The sequence below is a fragment of the Macaca mulatta genome, chromosome 19 (assembly GCF_049350105.2).
Source record: "Macaca mulatta isolate MMU2019108-1 chromosome 19, T2T-MMU8v2.0, whole genome shotgun sequence".
In the NCBI taxonomy this organism is placed as follows: Eukaryota; Metazoa; Chordata; class Mammalia; order Primates; family Cercopithecidae; genus Macaca; species Macaca mulatta.
The window spans coordinates 69,665,293-69,688,342 of NC_133424.1; the positions used below are offsets into that span (position 1 = coordinate 69,665,293).

Genomic DNA, 23,050 nt, shown 5'->3' on the forward strand with positions numbered 1-23,050 from the left:
CACTCCTGTCATGGATTCAGCTCTCCTCACTCTCCTCCTCCCCTCCCTTCCACATGCCACATAATGGTCTAACTGAAATAATTAATGCCATAGTTGCCATGGAAGGGGTAAAGAACTTGTGTCTCTCTCAATTCTACCAGGTTCTCAATCCCAATATTGACTCCCATCCTTTTCAGAGTCAATTAGTTCTGAACACCCAGTTCCAGAAAGCTCCAAGAAGGAGGGAAGGCTTCATTTTCTCTTGTCCTCATGAGTCACTCCAAGGCTGTGTTTAAATTGATTATTCAGCCCACAGATGGAAGGGGCAGGAAAAGAAGTAGGGAAATTAGATTGACATGAGGACTAGATTCAATGGGAATGGATGTAGTGGGACCACACATTATAAAGGTTTGACTTTTAAAATCAATAGTTGTGTGTTGTAAACAACAGTCTAGCATTTTACCCACCTGTGAGGAATTGGCTTTATATTTGGAAATGGAAGAGCAGTGGGAACATGTTGGAGGCTGAAAGAATGAGGATTGTGATTAACTCAGTATACCACTGGAGGCTATATGAGTAAACAGCAAACTGTTCTCATGAAAGCAGGTGGTTTGCAAACTGACAAACTGCATCTGCCACCCCGAAGGAATGGTGAGGGCAGTCACGTCCCAGGCACAAGTGTTTCTTGTGATTAGGCACATCTGAAGCCTGTTCACAATAATATGAACCTGTGATCAATCAAGCAGATGACCAATCGTTAGCTTCTCCTCCCTGCTCTTTCTACCCAATAAATATGAAGGGCTGTGGAAACTCAGGGCCATTACTCACAAGAAGCAAGGAGCCCCTGACCCCTTCTTTAAAACAGATTATTTTGTCTTATGTTTTCATTTCTTGTTCATCCCCCTTCATTCAGTCCCATAGTAACCATCGCAAGTGGCGCCCAAACAGGGACCTGAAGAGACCTGCAGGGACAAGTAGGGATGAATAGAGATGAATAGGGAAGAAAAGGGACTTCAAGGGACTTGCAGGGACTCACAGGGACTAACAGGGACCTACAGGGACCATAAACAATGAAAGTCTGCTGGAGCTGAAGAAGTGAAACTGATCAGACAAATGAGAAACTCCGGGATGAGTCTGCCGGCAGTGAATATAAGGCCAGTGCCCTAAAGAGGTACTGGTCAGCGTCCTAAAGAGGTACAGAGAATGGGAAATTTTTGAATCAAGGTAACATGGGGCAGAATTTGTTTTTTCTGTTTTGTTTGGAATTTGTTATGTTCTGAATTTCAAAATTTGAGAGTCTTTTGCCCCACCCACAACTCCTATCAAGGTTGGTGAAAAGGAGAGGGAGGACAAAAACTTGCCTGTACCACTCCCTCCAGCAGCGGGAACACCTGGAAGTGCAGGATTAGACCTCCCAGTCAGAGAACAGGTTACATTAGTTGGAGGAGACAAACCCACCAAGATTCCCACTGGTATTTGTGGACCTTTGCCAACAGGATATATGGGATTAATTTTGGGCAAAACTCATCTTAACTTACAGGGTATTGCTGTAGTCCTAGAAGTTGCTGATTCAGATAATGAGGAGAAATTCTGGTAGTGGTGATGTTGCAAGATCTTTGGGTTTTTGAACCAGAAGACTATATTGCTCAACTGTTGCTTGTTACCTGGAAACTGAACCCTTCTCCATGAAGGGAGAAATGAGGGAATCAAGGATTTGGAAGTACAACTACATGGCAAATTTATCTATCAGAACCTATAGCATCTATAGACCCACCTGTACAGTGTAAATTAAAGGAAAGAAGTTTTATCAGCTTATGGCTATGGGAGCTAATGTGTCATTAATATCTAAGAACAATTGACCCCTGTCCTGGCCTCTGCAATTAACTTCTACATCCCTAGAAGGAGTAGGAACAGCTCAAAGTGTTCAAAACAGTGCTGAGACTTTACCCTGTCTCAGACTGGTCATGTACTTTTCAACCTTACATTGCAAATATGTTATCTATGGGGTGGAGATTTACTTACAGCATGGGATATCAGACTTACAAATGAAACTATTGACAAACCAGGATTTAAAATGTTAAAAAAAAAGGGGGGGGGATATCAGAGCAGAAAAGGCTTAGGAATGTCCATACAAGGAAACCCTGATCCTATATCAATAACTGGAGAAAGAAATGAAAAAGGGCTAAGTTGTTAGGATTTCTGATGGGGGTCATTGGTATTTCTCTTCCACACACTGCTTTGCTGTTAGAGTGGCTGACTGACAAACCTATATGGGTGGTTCAATATCCTCTATCACAGGAGAAACTGATTCAACTCCATCAGTTAGTAGAAGAGCAATCGGAAGCAGGAAATATGGAAGAGTCAGCCCTTGAAATTCACCAGTATTTGTGATTCCAAAACAGTCAGGTAAATGGCGATTGCTACATGATTTGAGAGCTATTAATGCACAGATTAAACCAATGTGTGCATTATAGCAGGGTCTGCCATCACCAGCAGCCATTCTAACAGACTGGCCTCTCATGGTGGTAGACCTTGAGGATTTTTTTTTTTCTATACTATTGCATGAGAAGGATAAACCTCAATTTGTTTTCTCTGTGCCTTCTATTAATCCTTGATTTGCTTTCTCTATGCCGTCTGTTAATCAGAAAGAGCCTGTCTCTCATTATCAGTGGAAAGTTTTCGGTAGATTTACTAATGTGGAGATGAGGGTATGCTTGTGTTTTTAAAGGAGATGGACAAACCATGTGGATACCCTCAAGGTGTGTGTGACCATGGAGGGGAGACTGGGATTCCAACCATGGGCCTGGTTCTCCCAATGGAAGCCATGAGCCAGCTGAATCTGAATGCGAAGATGGCATGAGGACCGACTGGAGTCACACTGGCATCAATCTCCATAACATAGGGACAGATCTTATTCAATTAATTCAAAGACAGAAAGGGGGAGATGTTGGAGGCCGAAAGAATGAGTGTTGTGATCAACTCAGTATACCACTGGAGTAAACAGCAAAGTGTTCTCATTAAAGTAGGTTGTTGGCAAACTGACAAACTGCGTCTGCTGCCAAGAAGGAATGCTGAGGGCAGTCACACCCCAGGCACAAATGTTTCTTGTGATTAGGCACATTTGAAGCCTGTTTGCAATAATGTGAACCTGTGATCAATCAAGCAGCTGACCAATCATTAGCTCCTCCTCCCTGCTCTTTCTACCCAATAAATATGAAGGGCTGTGGAAGCTCAGGGCCTTTGTTAACTAGAAGAAAGGAGCCCTCTGACCCCTTCTTTAAAACAGATTTATTTTGCCTTTGTTTTCATTTCTGTGTTCGTCCCCCTTCATTCAGTCCTGTAGTAACTGTGAAAGGAACATGGAGCAGAAATGGATGAAGGAGAGAAATTGAGGGGGAGTTGGCTTATGGGTTTGCCTCCTATTGTTGTGCCTGTACATCAATGTTGCATCCTTGAGGAAGGAAAGAGCACAAATGAGCATGGGGTGAAGGAGGAACGTAAATCCTTGGGCTCCCCTACTCTCTCATCACCTACATCCAGAATTCAGAGCCTTTTCTTATTATCATACATCAGGCATTGCTTGGCCACCGTTAACTTTAATATTGGGTGTCCCCTTGCCAAAGGAAATTTAGGAAGATATACGTGGCTCTGCCCAGAGAAACCTCTTTATTGTGGCTCTGAAGATCCTCTTTGAGTCCTTCAAAAGAAGGAAGGATTGGAGTATCAGCGGTAGGAAACTGAAATCCAGTCCCATCTCCAATTACAACAGGCTCCAGATGAGTCCGAGAGTTCTCGACACTCATTTCTCCTCCATTCTCCATTTCCTACTCCATCATCTCCATCTTCTCCATCATCCCCATCTTCATCATCATCTCCATCTCCATCATCATCTCCATCTTCATCTCCATCTCCATCTCCATCTCCACCATCATCTCCATCTCCATCTCCGTCATCATCTATCATCTCCATCTCCGTCATCATCTATCATCTCCAATCTCCATCTCCGAAGTTACGCCCACTTCCTCTAAGTTTGGCGCCATGGGAACTACACTGCCCAGAAGCCGCCGCGCCCGAAGCCGCGATGCTTGGCCAATGAAAAGAGGCCTGACCGAACGTGCGCCGCGCACTGGGCGGGACTTCCGGCGTCTCCTCTGGGCGGACAGTTTCGCTGCTGTCAGGAGAACTCAGCCTGCTGGAAGCTGATTGTGCGCTGAGGCAACCAGCGCCGGAAGGCGCGGTGGCTCGGCGTTCTGTTCTCACCGCTCAGAGGCGGGTCTGAGGCTCGGTGGCGGCGCCCAGGGTGACCCGGGCACTCTCCTCGGTTGTTGTCTCCCCGCCCGCTCTACCCACAGGCTCGGATGGCGGGGGCCGCGCTAAGGGACCCCGCTCAGGTGAGCGCCGCGTCCTCCCGGCCTCCCCCGAATCCTAAAGCCCTGTGAGGGCCGCCTGCTCAGGTCCCCGGGTGCAGAACTGTGGGGCGTTCGTGGGCGGGGTCCCGTTTCTGACACGCAGTGTGATGGGGTGGGAATGGAGGGCAAGGGGTCCGGCACGCAAAGGTGTGAGGCGCACTCAGCGAGTCCCGAACTTGAGGCCTCCTGGTGTCCGTAGTAGGCAGCTTGGGAAGGGACGAGTCGCGTGTGGAGCGACGGCCCGAGGAGCTGCGCTTTCATCCTGAGGGCGCCACAGTGGCCGCGGAGGGCTGGAGACAGAAGAGTGACACGATCTGTTTCTCTAAGTTTGCCAAAGGCCTCTCAAGGCAAAACAGACTGGGATGGGGGTGAGGCGGGTGAAGACAGACATGTGAGTAGGTAAATTCAGTAGATTAGTGGAGAGTCTACTGGGACTGGGCCATAGAGGCGGGGAAGTGATCAGATCTTGGATGGATTTCAAAAACTGAACAGGCGGAAATTCCTGTTGCATCACATGTGACTATGAAAGAAAGTAGGGAATGAAGAGCCATTCTGGATTTTTATTTGTATTTTTGTTTGTTCCTGAATATCAGGAAGGATGGAGATGGGGAAGGCTGTGCAGGGAGTAGGTTTTGGGCATGGTTTCCTGAGAAGTCCCAGAGTGGAGGTATCGTGTCCACATGGGCAGCTGGAAGGCCTGGGGCTCCTATTTAGGAGGGAGAATCTTAAGGTTTTCTTTCAGATGGTCCCTGAGGTGAGGGAAGGGAGAAATGGGCCTGTAGGCCGGGGCAGCCTCTACAGCCTGGGGTTTTGCGGTCTAAAGTGGTTCTGTCTGGTGCCTGCAGGAATGGAGGGTTATAGAGTATGAAGACCCAGGACTGGATGGAGACTGCAGTGTTGGGTAGTATATAGGTTTGCCACTCTAGGCTCAGCAGTTCCTCATGTCCAGTCCGTATGAAGAAAAGGAAAGGTCAGCCAGGCTGGTGGAGCAGCCCCTTTGGTGCCTAAGTTTCCCTAGCCATCAGCACAGGAGGGATGATCAACTGCTCCAGTAGAAGGGCTCTCAGCAGGATTGCCTTCAGGGGAGTATATAGCAGGCAGCCAGGTTGCCAAAAGGAAACCCACATTTTCTTTCTTTCTCTTTCCTTCTTTCCTTCTTTCTTTCTTTCTTTCCTTTCTTTCTTTCTTCTTTCTCAGAATTCTGCCGTTGTGATCTGCCCACCTCAGCCTCCCAAAGTTGGGATTACAGGCTTGAGCCACTGTGCCCAGGCAGAAACCCATATTTTTAAAACCTGCCAGTTTATTTGCACTGAAAATGTTGACAGAGGCATTAATTATGTGTACAGTAGGAGTTGATACTTAGTCCTAGACACATAAGAATGAGTTTGATACAAACAATAGTCCTATTGAGTGAATACCATTATTATTGCTGTGTTGCAGATGGCAACACCAAGGCACAGGGAAGTTGAGCATTTTTCCAAGGGCACACAACAGGTAAGAGGCATCACTAAGAACCAAAGCCCAGATTATAGATACTCAGGCACACCTGACTCCAGGCTAGATGAGGGGGCTTGGATGATCCTTTGGCAACGTCACTGTCTGGTTCTCATTGCCTTGATTTTCCATAGGTTCTTGTGACTGCAGTTACTTGCATACCATGAGGAGGTAAATGGAGGATTTCTCAGGTCCTCACCCTGCTCAACTCCTACCTACATGGTCTTCAGAATCGTAGTGTCTTGAGACTCCTTGCTTGCTATTATCCCTACCCTTCCATTTGAGTTCCCTGGAAAACAGTTGTACAGTCAGGGTCCTGAGTCCAGACTATATATTATTATTATTTATTTATTTATTTTTGAAGTGGAATTTAGCTCTTGTTGCCCAGACTGGAGTGCAATGGCGTGATCTCGGCTCATTGCAACTTCCGCCTCCTGAATTCAAGCGATTTTCCTGTCTGAGCCTCCTGAGTAGCTGGGATTACAGGCACATGCTGTCACACCTGGCTAATTTTGTATTTTTAGTAGAGACGGGGTTTCTCCATGTTGGTCAGGCTGGTCTCGAACTCCCGATCTCAGGTTATCTGCCTGCCTTTGCCTCCCAAACTGCTGGGAATTTAGGCATGAGCCACCACACCTGGCACAGATTATATGTTATATGGAGAGGTTCTCATTTCTGGCAACCAATGACAGGAGGTTTAGAAGGCATAGTGATCAACATGAGAAAATACATGGATTTAAGTTTGAGCTGGAAATGCTTAGGCAACCTTAGATCTCCATTATGTCTGGCGGAAGCATCAGCAGGTATAAGGCAGACCTGAAGTGGTTGGCTGAGGACCTGGGCCTCTATTCTTTGTATTTTTGTTTGTTTGTTTATTCCTGAATATCAGGAAGGATGGAAATGGGGAAGGCTATGCAGGGATTATGGCCCAGTCTTTTTTTTTTTTTTTTTTTTTTTTTTTTTTGAGACGGAGTCTCACACTGTCGCCCAGGCTGGAATGCAGTGGCGCAATCTCGACTCCCTGCAAGCTCTGCCTCCTGGGTTCAGGCCATTCTCCTGCCTCAGCCTCCGGAGTAGCTGGGACTACAGGCACCCGCCACCACGCCCGGCTAATTTTCTTTTTTGTATTTTTAGTAGAGATGAGGTTTCACCGTGTTAACCAGGATGGTCTCGGATCTCCTGACCTCGTGCTCTGCCTGCCTCGGCCTCCCAAAGTGCTAGGATTACAGGTGTGAGCCACCGCGCCCGGCCTGGAGTCTGTGTTTCTTAAGTAGATATGAGCAGATTTTCTACAGTGTAGGGTAAGAGAAAGAGGTTAATGGTAAGAGTAGTTTTCAGTGGGAATAATTAAGTTAGGTTTTGGCCATGTTGATATGAGATGTTCCAGAGACCCTTGAGTGGATTCATTGAGTGGGCACCAGGATAGAGAAGTCTGGAATTCAGGTGAAGGGTTCAGATTGGAAATACACACTATACAGTTGGTGTTTGCACCAAATGGGGTAGTGGAGCAGATTTAGGAGGGAGCATCTTGAGGTCCTATTGGTAATGCCATTAGGTAATAAGGGAGAATGGGGCAAAGAACTGATTCTCTTGCTTGGATACCTGGATGGGAGTGGTAGGCTTCACAAGGACATGAGGGAGAATGGTGGCCATGGGGAAGGGGATGTAGTGGTGAGGAGGGTCTGGTTGGTGACCAAAGTTCCTGTGGGGGTAAACATGAGATGGACATGAAGATGAAGCTATAATGACGTAAGATGACAGGAAGGCAGGCACTGCTGCTTATTCATCCAACTGTGGGATCACAAGGCTTTTGTTCTTGCCTGGGACCTGGGGAGCTTCTCAGGCTGCTGGATTAGCTCAAGATCAAATGAGGTCATCTGGGAGAATTGCTGGGCCTGGTTTGGGAGACTTGGGCTTCTTTTTTTTAATTTTAATTTTTATTTATTTATTATTATTTTTTTTGAGATGGAATTTCACTCTTGTTGCCCAGGCTAGAGTGCAATGGCAAGATCTTGGCTCACAGCAACCTCCGCCTCCCGGGTTCAAGCTGTTCTCCTGCCTCAGCCTCCCGAGTACCTGGGATTACAGGCATGTGCCAACACGCCCAGCTAATTGTGTATTTTTTGTGGAGATGGGGTTTCTCCATGTTGGTCAGGCTGGTCTCGAACTCCTGACCTCAGGTGATCCACCTGCCTCGGCCTCTGAAAGTGGTGGGATTACAGGCGTGAGCCACCACACCCGGCCTGGCCTGCGATTCTAATGAGAGTCAGAGGAAGGCTGACATTGGGAAGGGACAGCTTCTCAACACAGATATGGAAGAGTGCCAAAGGAGTCCAAATATGTGTGCAATTCCAAGTAGCTGAAGGTGAAGCAACAAAACGAGCCAGGTAGGGAGGCCTTCAAAGTGAGGCTGAGGGTTGCCCCTGGCAGTCAGTGCCATTGGAGGTCTAGGATGGGATGGTGTTCTGATTGCATTTGGTAAGTGCCCTCTGGATGCCATGTGTAGACTAGAATGTAGTGACACTAGGGGATGTACATAAGGTGGTATAGGGGGCAGTGGTTGTGGTATAGAGTATGTGTACATTCTAATGAGTATAAACAGATGTCCCCAGGGACCTTGTATTGGGGACTTCAGGGAGAACACTACACAAATTTGATTGTATTTGGTAAACAATCTTGGAATCCAAGGTCAGTTGTCTGACAAGAGAAGAGTAGGACTCTGCATACCATGCCCAGAGCTGAAATGGACTATATCTGCCTACCTGCCTGTGCTTGCTTAGTGGGAACATGAGGAGAGAGTTGGCATCAGTGGTTCTGGGGCAGGGTCTCTCCTTTGAGATGGGGATTGAGGAAGAGGGTGAGCAGGGGTGGATGTTTAGGGGGATGCCTAAATTCCCCAGTAAGGAGGCCACAGATAAACTCAACTCTCTCCATCTTAGCAGGGCTATGTGACCTTTGAGGACGTAGCTGTCTACTTCTCCCAGGAGGAATGGAGATTGCTTGATGAGGCTCAGAGGCTCCTCTACCGCAATGTGATGCTGGAGAACTTTTCACTTCTGGCCTCTCTGGGTAAGTTTCTCACAGCCCACCCCAGCATCCTGGGCTGGGCTCGTCTCTTCCTCCTTTTCCTAGTGACAGGTCTGTTCTTCCCAAAGCTGAATTGTGGGCACTCATTCCTTCTCCAGTATCCTGAAGTAGCTATTGTAATTGGCCTGGGCTGTGTATACTACCATCTTCTCTCCCCGAGCTGCCCCAGAGCTGTGCAGGAAAGAGTTTGGGGGTCACGAGTCTTGCAGTCAACTTGATGGAACTTAACCCTGGTGGCCTCTCTGTGGCCTGGTGACACTGTGCAGATCTGTGGTAATTCTATTCCCCTACGTTCTGCCTGCCTCCTCTAGCCAACATACCTGGGTGTCTGTCTGTGCCAGCAATTGAGTCACCAATGTGATTGCTGTTTGACTGGGTTGTTCCTGTAAGACCCTCCTCCAAGGTTCTTTCTGTACTATGTTGTTTTCTTTCCTGTGGTCCATGATGGGATAGGTCATTCTGGCTCAGTGCTGCCACTCACCTGTTGTTTTCCTTAGGACTTGCATCTTCCAAGACCCATGAAATCACCCAGCTGGAGTCATGGGAGGAGCCCTTCATGCCTTCTTGGGAAGTTATGACTTCAGCCTTACCAAAAGGTACTTGGTGGGTGGAGCTCAGGGAGGTATGAACTCGGGGATGGGTTCATATCATACCAGGAGTCTTTGCAGTGGGCCCAGATATTTTGATACCAAGGCAAGGGGTCATCGCTGATTTCTATCTTTTCTTCCTCAGTCACCCATTTATATCTATTCTGATATTTGACCCGGGGCCATTCCCCACCTCTCTGTCCTCCATGTTTCACCCAATCCTCAGCAGCACCTTTCAGCAGTGGCTTTCACTGAATGTATGGTGAGGTGGGAGCTTATCCTTGCATAGTGCGTGGACACCAACTATTTCTTTCCAGTTGGTTTTTTTTTTTGAGATGGAGTCTCACTCTGTTGCCCAGGTTGGAGTGCAGTGGCTTGATCTTGGCTCACTGCAAGCTCCTCCTATCAAGTTCATGCCATTTTCCTGCCTCAGCCTCCTGAGTAGCTGGGACTACTGCCACCATGCCTGGCTAATTTTTTGTATTTTTAGTAGAGACTGGGTTTCACCATGTTAGCCTGAATGGTCTCGATCTCCTGACCTTATGATCCACCTGCCTTGACCTCCCAAAATGCTGGGATTACAGGCATGAGTCACCGCGCCCATCTTGCAGTTGATTTTTTCTGGACCTGGACATAACCTTCTGTGCCATGTTCCTGTGTCTCCAGCAGCCAAAGTCCTGTGGAAAGCCATTTGCAGTGGATTTTGTTGGGGCCTCTGCCTCTCCTCCCTGTGCTACACCCCATCCTTGCATCTTTGGTGCTTATGAGGCCTCCCCAAATCCGTGATCTAGCCAGGTTCAGCACTGCACAGCAGGCCCTTCCCCACCAAGCGCTAGCCCCCTCATTCTGCCAGCAGTCCCAGGCACTAATTACTGGGTGTGTCAAATGCATTTGTGAGAGTGCTGCCTCCTCACACCAAAGACTACGTTTACTTCATCAACATTTCTCTTCTTTCAGGTTGTTGGCATGGAGCTGAGGCCGAGGAGGCCCCTGAGCAGAGTGCTTCTGTAGGACTGTGCAGTTCAAACGTTCAGCAACACCAGAAGCACTATGGAGAGAAACCCTTAAAAAGACAAGAGGGCAGGGTCCCAGTTTTGAGGAGTTGCAGAGTCCACCTGTCAGAGAAGTCCTTGCAAAGCAGAGAAGTTGGGAAGGACCTCCTGACCAGCTCAGGTGTTCTCAAGCACCAGATGACTCACACGGGAGAGAAGTCACATAGGAGCTCCAAAAGTAGGGAGGCCTTTCATGCTGGAAAAAGGTATTACAAATGCAGTGAATGTGGGAAAGACTTTGGTCAGAAATATTTACTTGTTCAGCACCAGAGACTACACACTGGGGAAAAGCCTTATGAATGCAGTGAATGTGGGAAGTTATTTAGCCATAAGTCCAACCTTTTTATACACCAAATAGTTCACACTGGAGAAAGGCCTTATGGGTGTAGTGACTGTGGAAAATCCTTTAGCCGTAATGCTGACCTCATTCAACATCAGAGAGTTCACACTGGAGAAAAGCCTTTTACATGCAGTGAATGTGGAAAAGCTTTCAGGCATAATTCCACACTTGTTCAGCATCACAGAATCCACACTGGAGTAAGGCCTTATGAGTGCAGTGAATGTGGAAAATTGTTTAGTTTCAACTCCAGCCTCATGAAACATCAGAGAGTTCACACTGGAGAAAGACCGTATAAGTGCAGTGAATGTGGAAAATTCTATAGCCACAAGTCCAGCCTTATCAATCATTGGCGTGTTCACACTGGAGAAAGGCCTTATGAGTGCAGCGAATGTGGGAAGTTTTTTAGCCAAAGTTCAAGCCTCATGCAACATCGAAAAGTTCACACTGGAGAAAAGCCTTTTAAGTGCAATGAATGTGGGAGATTCTTTAGTGAGAATTCCAGCCTGGTTAAACATCAGAGGGTTCACACTGGAGCAAAGCCTTATGAGTGCAGGGAATGTGGGAAATTTTTTCGCCACAGCTCCAGTCTTGTTAAACATCGAAGGATTCACACTGGAGAAATACAGTGATTGTGGGAAATCCTTTAGCCAGCATTTCAACCTCATTCAACACCAGAAAGTTCACAGGGGAAAAAAGTCTTGAAGGTAACAAATGGAAATCCATTAGCTACACTTCTAAACTCATTCAACACTGGACAGACAGTTCACAGAGTGGACAATGTAGTGAATATGGAGAAAGGCCTCAGCCAAAGGCCTAACCTTATTCAACACCAGAAAGTTTAGACTGGAGAAAGGCCTTAGACTGTCGCTGATTCAATATGATTCACCTTGCCGGGCACGGTGACTCACACCTGTTAATCTTACCACTTTGGGAGGCTGGAGCAGGCGGATCACAAGGTCAGAACATCGAGACCATCCTGGTTAACACGATGAAACCCTGTCTCTGCTAAAAATACAAAAAATTACCAGGCGTGGTGGCAGGCGCCCATAGTCCTAGCTACTCAGGAGGCTGAGGCAAGAGAATGACGTGAACCCAGGAGGTGGAATTTGCAGTGAGCCGAGATCGCACCACTGCACTCCAGCGTGGGTGACAGAGCGAGACTCCGTCTCAAAAAAAGAAAAACAGAAAACAAAAACCAGGCGTGGTGGCAGGCACCTGTAGTCCCAGCTACTTAGGAGGCTGAGGCAGGAGATTCACTTGAACCTGGGAGGCAGAGATTGCATGGAGCCAAGATCACGCCACTGAACTCCAGCCTGGGTGACCGAGCGAGACTTCGTCTCAAACAAACAAATAAACAAAAAACCCAGAAACTCTGAGGATAATCTTTATGAGGGAGCTGGCAATTGAATGTCATTCATCTAAATATGCACACTGGAGGCAGGATGAGAATTCCTGACAGATTGTCCTTCCTGAGAAGATCGCCCTCTGCCTTGGAGCTCCAGAGAGAGGGAGCCCTGTATTCTTGGCTGCAGCAGTCGAATGGAGTTTTTATCTCGCTGAGTTTGGAGTTGGGGGAGGAAAGGAGTGGTCTTGGTTCAGATGTGACTGACTTTTGCTGTTCTTATGAATGTTAGATCTTCTTTAATAAATATTTATTTGCCGTACACCCTTGTGACCATTTCCAGAGACTGAATTGTGTTTTTATAATTTTCACCCTTTTGGCTGTGTAACAGGGCTGCAAAGCTCTTCAGTTATTCTGTAAGTGGATCCAAATGTTTGAAATTTTAGTTGCCAAATTGTGTTCTAAATGGTTAGCATTTCATATTTCCTCCTGGAATATATTAGGTTTTCCATTTCTTCACATTACTGACAATTTATATGTATGGAAATCATAGGCCATTCATTTTAGCCATTTTACTAAATATGCAGTAGTATTTCATTGTAGTTCTTAATTTGTGTTTTTCCAATGACTTAGTTTTCAGCTTTTTTTAATGTGCTTATTTGTCACTCATATATCTTCGTTAGTAAAATGTCTGTTGGTATTTTTTGCCTGTTTTTTAAAAAATTTGGTTGGTTGCAAGTTCTTAACATTTCTGAAGACAAATTCCTTATTTGATATAAGCGTTGGGAATATTTTTTCATTGTCTGTGGCTTTTGTTTTCTTTTTTAAAATTTAGAGGCGCGGTCTTGCTATGTTACATATACTAGTCTCTTAACTCCTGGCCTCAAGTGGTCATCCTGCCTCAGACTCCCAAAGTGCCAGGGTACAGGCATGAGCCACCATGCTTGACCTTGTTTTCAGTTCTTAACAGTATCTTTCCTAAAGCAGATTGTCTTAATTTTATGAAGCCCAGTTTATCCATTTGTTATTTTATTCAATATGCGTTTGGTGTTGTATTCTCATACTATACCATATCTTTGCCTATAAATAAAACCCTTACATGAGTATGCTACTGTAGTCTTAAGAATCTTTTTAAATAACCAACTTCTGAAATATTTGTAGGTTTAACCTACAAAAAAAGAATTCAATTTATGTAGATAAAGAATTCAATTTAAATAGATAATGTGTACATACTCCCTATCTTTTGTGAGATATCCTAGCAAGCAGTGGCATTCCAGTAGCTTTGAGCATATTTAATGCCCAGTTATTGGTTTGTATAATTTTTTAATAAAGGGAACCAGAACTCCTTAGAGAAGAGGCTGTTTTCTGATTGTGGCAGAAAAGGTACAACATGAGTCGAGGAAATACTGCATTGGAAAGTAAAGGATGCTCACAGAATAATGTTGATGTATTAGCTTTCTATTGCTGTCCTGACAAATCACCACAAACTTACAGTTTAAACAATACAAATATATTATCTTACAGTTCTTTTTGTTTGTTTGTTTGTTTGTTTGTTTGTTTGTTTTTTGAGACGGAGTCTCGCTCTGTCGCCCAGGCTGGAGTGCAGTGGTGCGATCTCGGCTCACTGCAAGCTCCGCCTCCTGGGTTTACGCCATTCTCCTGCCTCAGCCTCCTGAGTAGCTGGGACTACAGGCGCCCGCCACCGCGCCCGGCTAATTTTTTGTATTTTTAGTAGAGACGGGGTTTCACCGTGGTCTCGATCTCCTGACCTTGTGATCCGCCCGCCTCGGCCTCCCAAAGTGCTGGGATTACAGGCGTGAGCCACCACGCCCGGCAATCTTACAGTTCTTTAGGTCATAAGTATAATAGAGACATCACTGGGTTAAAATCAAAGTGTTGTCATGATTGTATTCCTTTCTAGAGTTTCACGGAGAATCTGTTTCTTGCTTATTTTGAGTAGTTAGCATATTTAAGTTCTTTGTGGTTGTAGGACTGAGGTTCCTTTTTCTTGATGGCATCAACTGAGGGTCATTCCTAAAACATGTAAGAACTTTTATGAAATATTAAAGGAAGAAATCGTACCAATTATATACAGACTCTTCCAAAAACAGAAAGGTTCAAACACTTCTGAACTATATGAGAGTTAGCATTAACAGGACACCAAAGAGACAATGACATTAAACAAAACTAGACCAATCACCACATGAATATAGACAGAGCCTTAACAAAATTTTAGCAAATTGAGGCACTCGTCCTTTAAATCGCCTCACTGGGGTCTCTTCCAAGCATACTTCTCTTTCTTTCTTGTTGTAAAGCCTTTTTAAATAAACTTGCACTCATGCTAAAACAAAACAAAAAGACATTTAGCAAATTGAATCCCTCCATATACAAACAATAATAAATCATAACCTGGTGAGGTTTATCAAGAATACAAGTTTGATCCAATAGTTTAAACTCTCTTAGTGTAATCTATGTTAACAGACTAAAATAAAAATCTCAAAAATGTAATAAAAGCATTTTACAAAATTCAAAACTAGGTTATGATAAACTCTGCAAACTAGAACAAGACAGTGATTTTCTCCACCTATTGCTGCACATCTATGAAAAACAGCTAACAGCACATTTGACATATATGTGATCAAATATTTGATAAGCTGATTTTCCCCAATATTAGGAATAACACAAATGTCAACATTCATCATTTCTCATTAAAAAAAATTTTTTTATTATACATGTTCTAGGGTACATGTGCACAAAGTGCAGGTTTGTTACATATGTATACATGTGCAATGTTGGTGTGCTGCACCCATCAACTCATCATTTACATCAGGTATAACTCCCAATGCCATGCCTCCCCCCTCCCCCCTCCCCACAATAGGCCCCGGTGTGATGTTCCCCTTCCCGTGTCCAAGTGATCTCATTGTTCAATTCCCACCTATGAGTGAGAACATGCAGTGTTTGGTTTTCTGTTCTTGCAATAGTTTGCTGAGAATGATAGTTTCCAGCTACATCCATGTCCCTACAAAGGACACGAACTCATCCTTTTTTATGGCTGCATAGTATTCCATGGTGTATATGTGCCACATTTTCTTAATCCAGTCTGTCACTGATGGACATTTGGGTTGATTCCAAGTCTTTGCTATTGTGAATAGTGCCGCAGTAAACATACGTGTGCATGTGTCTTTATAGCAGCATGATTTATAATCCTTTGGGTATATACCCAGTAATGGGATGGCTGGGTCATATGGTATTTCTAGTTCTAGATCCTTGAGGAATCACCATACTGTTTTCCACAATGGTTGAACTAGTTTACAATCCCACCAACAGTGTAAAAGTGTTCCTATTTCTCCACATCCTCTCCAGCACCTGTTGTTTCCTGACTTTTTAATGATTGCCATTCTAACTGGTGTGAGATAGTATCTCATTGTGGTTTTGATTTGCATTTCTCTGATGGCCAGTGATGAGCACTTTTTCATGTGTCTGTTGGCTGTATGAATGTCTTTTGAGAAATGTCTGTTCATATCCTTTGCCCACTTTTTGATGGGATTGTTTGTTTTTTTCTTATAAATTTGTTTGAGTTATTTGTAGGTTCTGAATATTAGCCCTTTGTCAGATGAGTAGATTGCAAAAATTTTCTCCCATTCTGTAGGTTGCCTGTTCACTCTGATGGTAGTTTCTTTTGCTGTGCAGAAGCTCTTTAGTTTAATTAGATCCCATTTGTCAATTTTGGCTTTTGTTGCCGTTGCTTTTGGTGTTTTAGACATGAAGTCCTTGCCCATGCCTATGTCCTGAATGGTATTACGTAGGTTTTCTTCTAGGGTTTTAATGGTATTAGGTCTAATATTTAAGTCTCTAATCCATCGTGAATTAATTTTCATATAAGGAGTAAGGAAGGGATCCAGTTTCAGCTTTCTACTTATGGCTAGCCAATTTTCCCAGCACCATTTATTAAATAGGGAATCCTTTCCCCATTTCTTGTCTTTGTCAGGTTTGTCAAAGATCAGATGGCTGTAGATGTGTGGTATTATTTCTGAGGGCTCTGTTCTGTTCCATTGGTCTATATCTCTGTTTTGGTACCAGTACCATGCTGTTTTGGTTACTGTAGCCTTGTAGTATAGTTTGAAGTCAGGTAGCGTGATGCCTCCAACTTTGTTCTTTTGACTTAGGATTGTCTTGGCAGTGCGGGCTCTTTTTTGGTTCCATATGAACTTTAAAGCAGTTTTTTCCAATTCTGTGAAGAAAGTCATTGGTAGCTTGATGGGGATGGCATTGAATCTATAAATTACCTTGGGCAGTATGGCCATTTTCACAATATTGATTCTTCCTATCCATGAGCGTGGTATGTTCTTCCACTTGTTCGTGTCCTCTTTTATTTCGGCTCACTGCAAGCTCCACCTCCCGGGTTCATGCCATTCTCCTGCCTCAGCCTCCTGAGTAGCTGGGACTACAGGCGCCCGCCACCATGCCCAGCTAATTTTGTTTTGTATTTTTTAGTAGAGGCGGGGTTTCACGGTGTTAGCCAGGATGGCCTTGATCTCCTGACCTCGTGATCCGCCCACTTCGGCCTCTCAAAGTGCTGGGATTACAGGCGTGAGCCACCGCGCCTGGCCAGATTTCTTTTTAAAAATAAATGAAAGCGATATTTCAGAATATGTGAACTTTTAGAAAAACACAAGTAAGAATAAATGTGACAAAGGTTGAATGAAGTAAGACTTATTTATTTATTTGTTTGTTTATTTTTGAGACAGAGTCTCCCTCTGTTGCCCAGGCTGGAGTACAGTGGCACTCTCTCGGCTCACTGCAAGCTCTGCCTCCCCGGTTCACGCCATTCTCCTGCCTCAGCCTCCCAAGTAGCTGGGACTACAGGTGCCCACCACAACACCCGGCTAATTTTTTGTATTTTTGGTAGAGACGGGGTTTCACCGTGTTAGCCAGGATGGTCTCGATCTCCTGACCTTGTGATCTGCCCGCATCGGCCTCCCAAAGTGCTGGGATTACAGGTGTGAGCCACCGCGCCCAGCCCTCATTCATTTATTTTTTTGAGATGGAGTCTCACTCTGTTGCTCAGGCAGAAGTGCATTGGCACCATCTCTGCTCACTAAAACCTCCGCTTCCCAGGTAGAGGTGATTATCCTGCTTCAGACTCCCGGGTAACTGGGATTACAGGTGCATGGCACCACGCCCGGCTAATTTTTGTATTTTTAGTAGACAAGTTTTCACCATGTTGGCCAGGCTGGTGCTGAGCTCCCAATCTCAAGGAATCTGCCAGCCTTGGCCTCCCAAAGTGCTGGGATTGAATTAAGTAAGATTTAAGGGCTCGTAAATTTGCTATAAAAAGTAACGGTATTGACATTTCATAATACAGAATCTTTTTTTTTTTTTTTTTTTTTTTTTTTTGAGACGGAGTCTCTCTCTGTCGCCCAGGCTGGAGTGCAGTGGCGCGATCTCGGCTCACTGCAAGCTCCGCCTCCCGGGTTTACGCCATTCTCCTGCCTCAGCCTCCTGAGTAGCTGGGACTACAGGCGCCCGCCACCGCGCCCGGCTAATTTTTTGTATTTTTAGTAGAGACGGGGTTTCACCGTGGTCTCGATCTCCTGACCTTGTGATCCGCCCGCCTCGGCCTCCCAAAGTGCTGGGATTACAGGCGTGAGCCACTGCGCCCGGCCCATAATACAGATTCTAATTACAGAAGTTATATAGATAAATACAAGGAACTTGCACAATTCACCAGGAATTTTCACGTATTAAAATATAAAATGAAAATGCTATAAGTAAACAAGAATATGATGAATGTACTAGCAGAAAATAGAACTTTCAACAAAGAGCTTTTTTTCTCTTTTGAATTTGGCCATTTGTGTAAAACAAACTGAGGAAAACATTTTGTAAATATTAGAAACTTAAAGCCAGCCATTAGAAAGTAATAATGCTTTTCCTGGAAAGATTAACTAATAAACAATCTATAAAATTTAAGGTATTATTAACTAAACAAACTTTTAAATTAAATATTTTTTTAAATAATTTTTTTTTTTTTTTTATGAGACGGAGTCTCGCTCTGTTGCCCAGGCTGGAGTGCAGTGGCCGGATCTCAGCTCACTGCAAGCTCCGCCTCCCGGGTTCCCGCCATTCTCCTGCCTCAGCCTCCCGAGTAGCTGGGACTACAGGCACCCGCCACCTCGCCCGGCTAGTTTTTTGTATTTTTTAGTAGAGAAGGGGTTTCACCGTGTTAGCCAGGATGGTCTCGATCTTCTGACCTCGTGATCCGCCCGTCTCGGCCTCCCAAAGTGCTGGGATTACAGGCTTGAGCCACCGCGCCCGGCCTAAAAATAATTTTTAATGTCAACTGATATTTTAATCCAGATTGAACTAGCTCATGGATTTGTCAGTTTCTTTAAACAAATGCTCAGATTTCTCAGTCTGTCCTAAGAGTACACCGACAAACTTCCTTTCTAGATTCATATTCTGCTACTCTACTATCTCTCTACATTCCAAACACATACAATTTCTTCCAACTCCTTAAGGCCGTATGGGATCATTCTAGGTGATTTTCCCTCTGTCAGAGAGAATTGGACCCAATTATGTTTCAAAATATGTATTTTTAAAAATGTTCCATGTATCCTCATAAAAGTGAGAGATTTCTAATAATTCTCTAAAGTTAAAATTTTACTTCTGTAACACTATTTCAAAATTTCCTGAACTTCTCTTCTGAAGATCCTAACATAATTAGATTGGATAATCTTTGTATAATTGAGATAGTCATTTTTAGTTCTATTATAAGGTCCCCCATGTGGGCAGGAATATAACTGGTGCTATTGGCCATTGCATCCAAAATTTCTACCATTTAATATTTTGCTACATGTTAACAAATATTGAAATGAATGATTACATGCCATGAAGAAAACAGACTCATAGCAGTGTAATCAGATTACAAAATCAATTTGTCTTGGTCCTACAGGCAAAGCAGAATTGAGAGACCCAGGTGTCACTGCTGATGAGCACAAAGGGGTTGAATGCTGTGAAACATGAAACCACTGGCACAGAGATGTTCACCATTCAGTGGCCTGGGATTGCAGCTGAAGTCATCCTAAAGTTAACACGCTATAGATTGAAAGGTGAACAAGGAGCAGACCAGGATTAGGGTAGTGTATGTGACTCTGGCCTCATGGAAAAGTCCGGAGCAGAGTCTGTGATTGTGAATGTGTTGGACTCGCTGCTTGTGCCTGTGCAGGACAAAGACCTTGGAGCCACTGGCCCGGACCATGAAAACCAAACTCACAAAGTCAGGGGAAAAATATGTGATTGCATAGAATAAGTCAAATCTGTCTTGAATTGCACAGGAACAGACTCTATAATTTGTTTCTTCATTAAGGTTTTTCCTGTTCAATGGACCAGTCACTATTTTAAGAATACATGTGTTCATCAAGAGATGCAAAATCCAGCACAAGAAACAAGAGAAGCCAATGACCTTTGGGGATCTAATCTTGAGGTCCATCACCTCCATATCCTGGGGTTGAACTTAATGGCTTGGAAGCCATTGAGGAGGCAGATACTGCTGAAGGAAACCCCTGTGCCTAGTCTGTAATAATAAAAGAAAGTTTACACCCTGTATCATCTAGGAAATATTTTGACGCAAAGGCCTCCATTATTTGAGGTATCCCTTTGTAGGAAAGGACCAAGCAGTTGCCTTAGGTCAGTTGGTTGAGAATCAGGTCTGTGGGTCTCAACTTCTGTCCAGTGAGCAAAGGGAAGCTGTAAAGACAAAGGAGTGAGGAATTTCCCAGGATCCCAATTCCAGTCTATGCAAGGAAGATTTCAACTTTTCAAACTCAATTGCCTCGATACCTAGGATGTGTTGATTTCAGTTGAAGTCAGAAGAATAAGTAGGGGAAAAAAAAAATAGATGTCTTACCATCACCATGGAGAGTACTTTTCTGTGCTTATCCTATTGCATATTTCCCACTTTAATTGAGCATTGACACTTTATGGATACTTGCCCAAAGGCAGTTCCTGAAAAACTGCATTGGAAATAGCCTCAGTGTCCATCTACAAGAGTCTGGGTGAATGAATGAGAGCAAAACTGCACAACAGATCACCACAACTTTAGAGATTAGTAAAGATCTCTGTATATCTGTCCTATCAGTACTGTTTCAGGATTTTTCCAACACCATTGAAAAATTAGGAAACACCTTGAACACAACACAAAATTTGTGATTGTTCCTCGTTGCTTTGTCTGAAGGAAAGAGATGAATGCAGAAAACTGTACCCAGCTAAAATAAGTTATGTAGGAATATAAAAACTCATATAAGAACACAATTTGAAAATCTACTGGTAACATCAGTTCACCCAATGGTGTGAGCTAAACCCATCCATATTAGTGTTACACTTTCCATCTGATTTTATGTAATTCTCCTACCACCACTTCACAGTAACTCACAAGCTGCAACCCTTGACTCCCACTTTCACAGGCAAAATTCAGCCTTTTTATGTAAAGTGCCATATTTATCATATTAGTTATTTATTAAATGTTTTACATGTGTAAAATTGTGTTGTCTTATTATACTTCTATATTTTATCTTTCACAGATGATATTTTGTGTCTCCATAAGTCCTGTGATTTTATTTTGTATTTTGCATAATTCCATGTTTTTCAAGAATGCGTACATTGCATTATTGCAGAACTGACTTAATGGAGTTTCTCCAGGGTATATTTCACATTGAAAAATTCACATTCTAGAATTGTGTACATATTTTTTGAAGCAAGTAAAAACATATAAAAGGAGAGAGTGCTGATAGACAAAGGGGACAGAACTGATACTTTATACAATTTTCTTCTGTTATACCTTTGTGTTTTCACAAATTTAAATATCGTTTTCTTTGTTTTGTTTTGTTTTGAGACAGAGTTTTGCTCTGTTGCCAGGCTGCAGTGCAGTGGCACAATCTCAGCTCACTGCAACCTCTGCCTCCCAGGTTCAAGTGATTCTCCTGCCTCAGCCTCCCGAGTAGTTGGGACTACAGGCGCGCACCACCACGCCCCACTAATTTTTTGTATCTTAGTGGAGATGGGGTTTCACCATGTTGGCCAACATGGTCTCCATCTCCTGACATCGTGATCCGCCCGCCTTGGCCACCCAAAGTGCTGGGATTACAGGTATGAGCCACAGCGCTCAGCCACAGCACTCAGCCTGTACATAATTTTTTTACAACATTAAATCAAGGTGAAATTTAAAAAATCCATGCAATGAAAGATGGAATGAACAAAAAAGTGAGTTTGATTGTGTGTCAGCATGATTGCCAATGCAGGCAAGATGTTTTTAAAAAAGCCTTCATGTGGTTTTAAAACTTAGACACATATGTGAACACACACACACCCCTAAATATAAGTAAAAGTAATGAAATCTGAGAACATTGGAAAGGATCATTATCAATATCTTTGTTTTGATTTTATAATATAGTCTTGCAAATGTTATCCTGGAAGAAACTAGGTAATATAATGTATACACAGGATCTTTTAGTATTATTTTTTACAGCTGCATGTAAATCATTGATTATGTCTATATACATTTTCAATTAAAAATTATATGGGTATATACAAGGCAAAAATATACACAAAAACATGTAAAAGTCATGTCCATAATCGTGTTTTGGCAAAATGTGTTGCTATTGATACATTGAAAAAATAAGCCTCTTAAAAGTTGGCAATATTACACTAAAATTAGGTAATTTTAAGGAAATATAGAAGCACAATGTAAAACTCTTTTTTTTTTTTTGAGACGGAGTCTTGCTCTGTTGCCCAGGCTGGAGTGCAGTGGCAGGATCTCGGCTCACTGCAACATTTGCCTCCCGGGTTCACGCCATTCTCCTGCCTCAGCCTCCTGAGTAGCTGGGACTATAGGCGCCCGCCACCACGCCCGGCTAATTTTTTGTATTTTTATTAGAGACAGGTTTTCACCGTGTTAGCCAGGATGGTCTCCATCTCTTGACCTCGTGATCCACCCACCTCGGCCTCCCAAAGTGCTGGGATTACAGGCGTGAACCACTGTGCCCAGCACGTAAAACTCTTAAAATACAAGGATCATGGCTGGGCACAGTGGTTTACGCCTGTAATCCCAGCACTTTGGGAGGTTGAGGTGGGCGGATCACCTGAGGTTGGGAGTTCGAGACCAGCCTGACCAACATGGAGAAACCCTGTCTCTACTAAAAATGCAAAGTTAGCCGGGCATGGTGGCACATGCCTGTAATCCCAGCTACTAAGGAGGCTGAGGCAGGAGAATCGCTTGAACCTGGGAGGTAGAGGTCGCGGTGAGCCGAGATCGTGCCATTGCACTCCAACCTGGGCAACAAGGGCGAAACTCCATCTCAAAAAAAAAAAAAAAAAAAGATCAGAAATAAATATAGTGGAGAAAAACTAAAGCCAAAGATTACATTCATAAAGATATTTTTACAATATAGGCATCTTATTTAATATGACTCCAATCTAAATGGTAATTTTTCTAACCTTTTTCAAGTAATTGTAAAATGTCAAAATTATAAACAATTAAAAACTAAAATGAAATGAAGACAATGGGTAGCAACAAAAGCTAATTGCTAAATATGGGGAAAAAAGGCCAGGAGTGGTGGCTCATGCTTGTAATCCCAGCACTTTAAGGCAGGCGGATCACTTGAGGCCAGTTTGAGACCAGCCTGGCCAACATGGTGAAACCCTGTCTCTACTAAAAATACAAAAATTATCCGGGTGTGGTGGCACGCACCTGTATTCTCAGCTAC

At 43.9% G+C, this 23,050-nt stretch overlaps 1 protein-coding gene and 1 pseudogene across 1 annotated transcript; one reads left to right on the forward strand and one right to left on the reverse strand.

The window, feature by feature from the left end:
• Positions 1-4,140: 4,140 nt before the first annotated feature.
• ZNF773 (zinc finger protein 773) lies at positions 4,141-13,396 on the forward strand. The gene is given in 5 exon segments (XM_028839884.2): positions 4,141-4,370; positions 8,825-8,951; positions 9,467-9,565; positions 10,514-11,564; positions 11,566-13,396. Coding segments are annotated over 5 exon segments (1,395 nt in total). The 5' UTR covers positions 4,141-4,337; the 3' UTR covers positions 11,651-13,396.
• Positions 19,222-20,096, reverse strand: MACMULV1R-PS1047 (vomeronasal 1 receptor macMulV1R-ps1047 pseudogene; annotated as a pseudogene).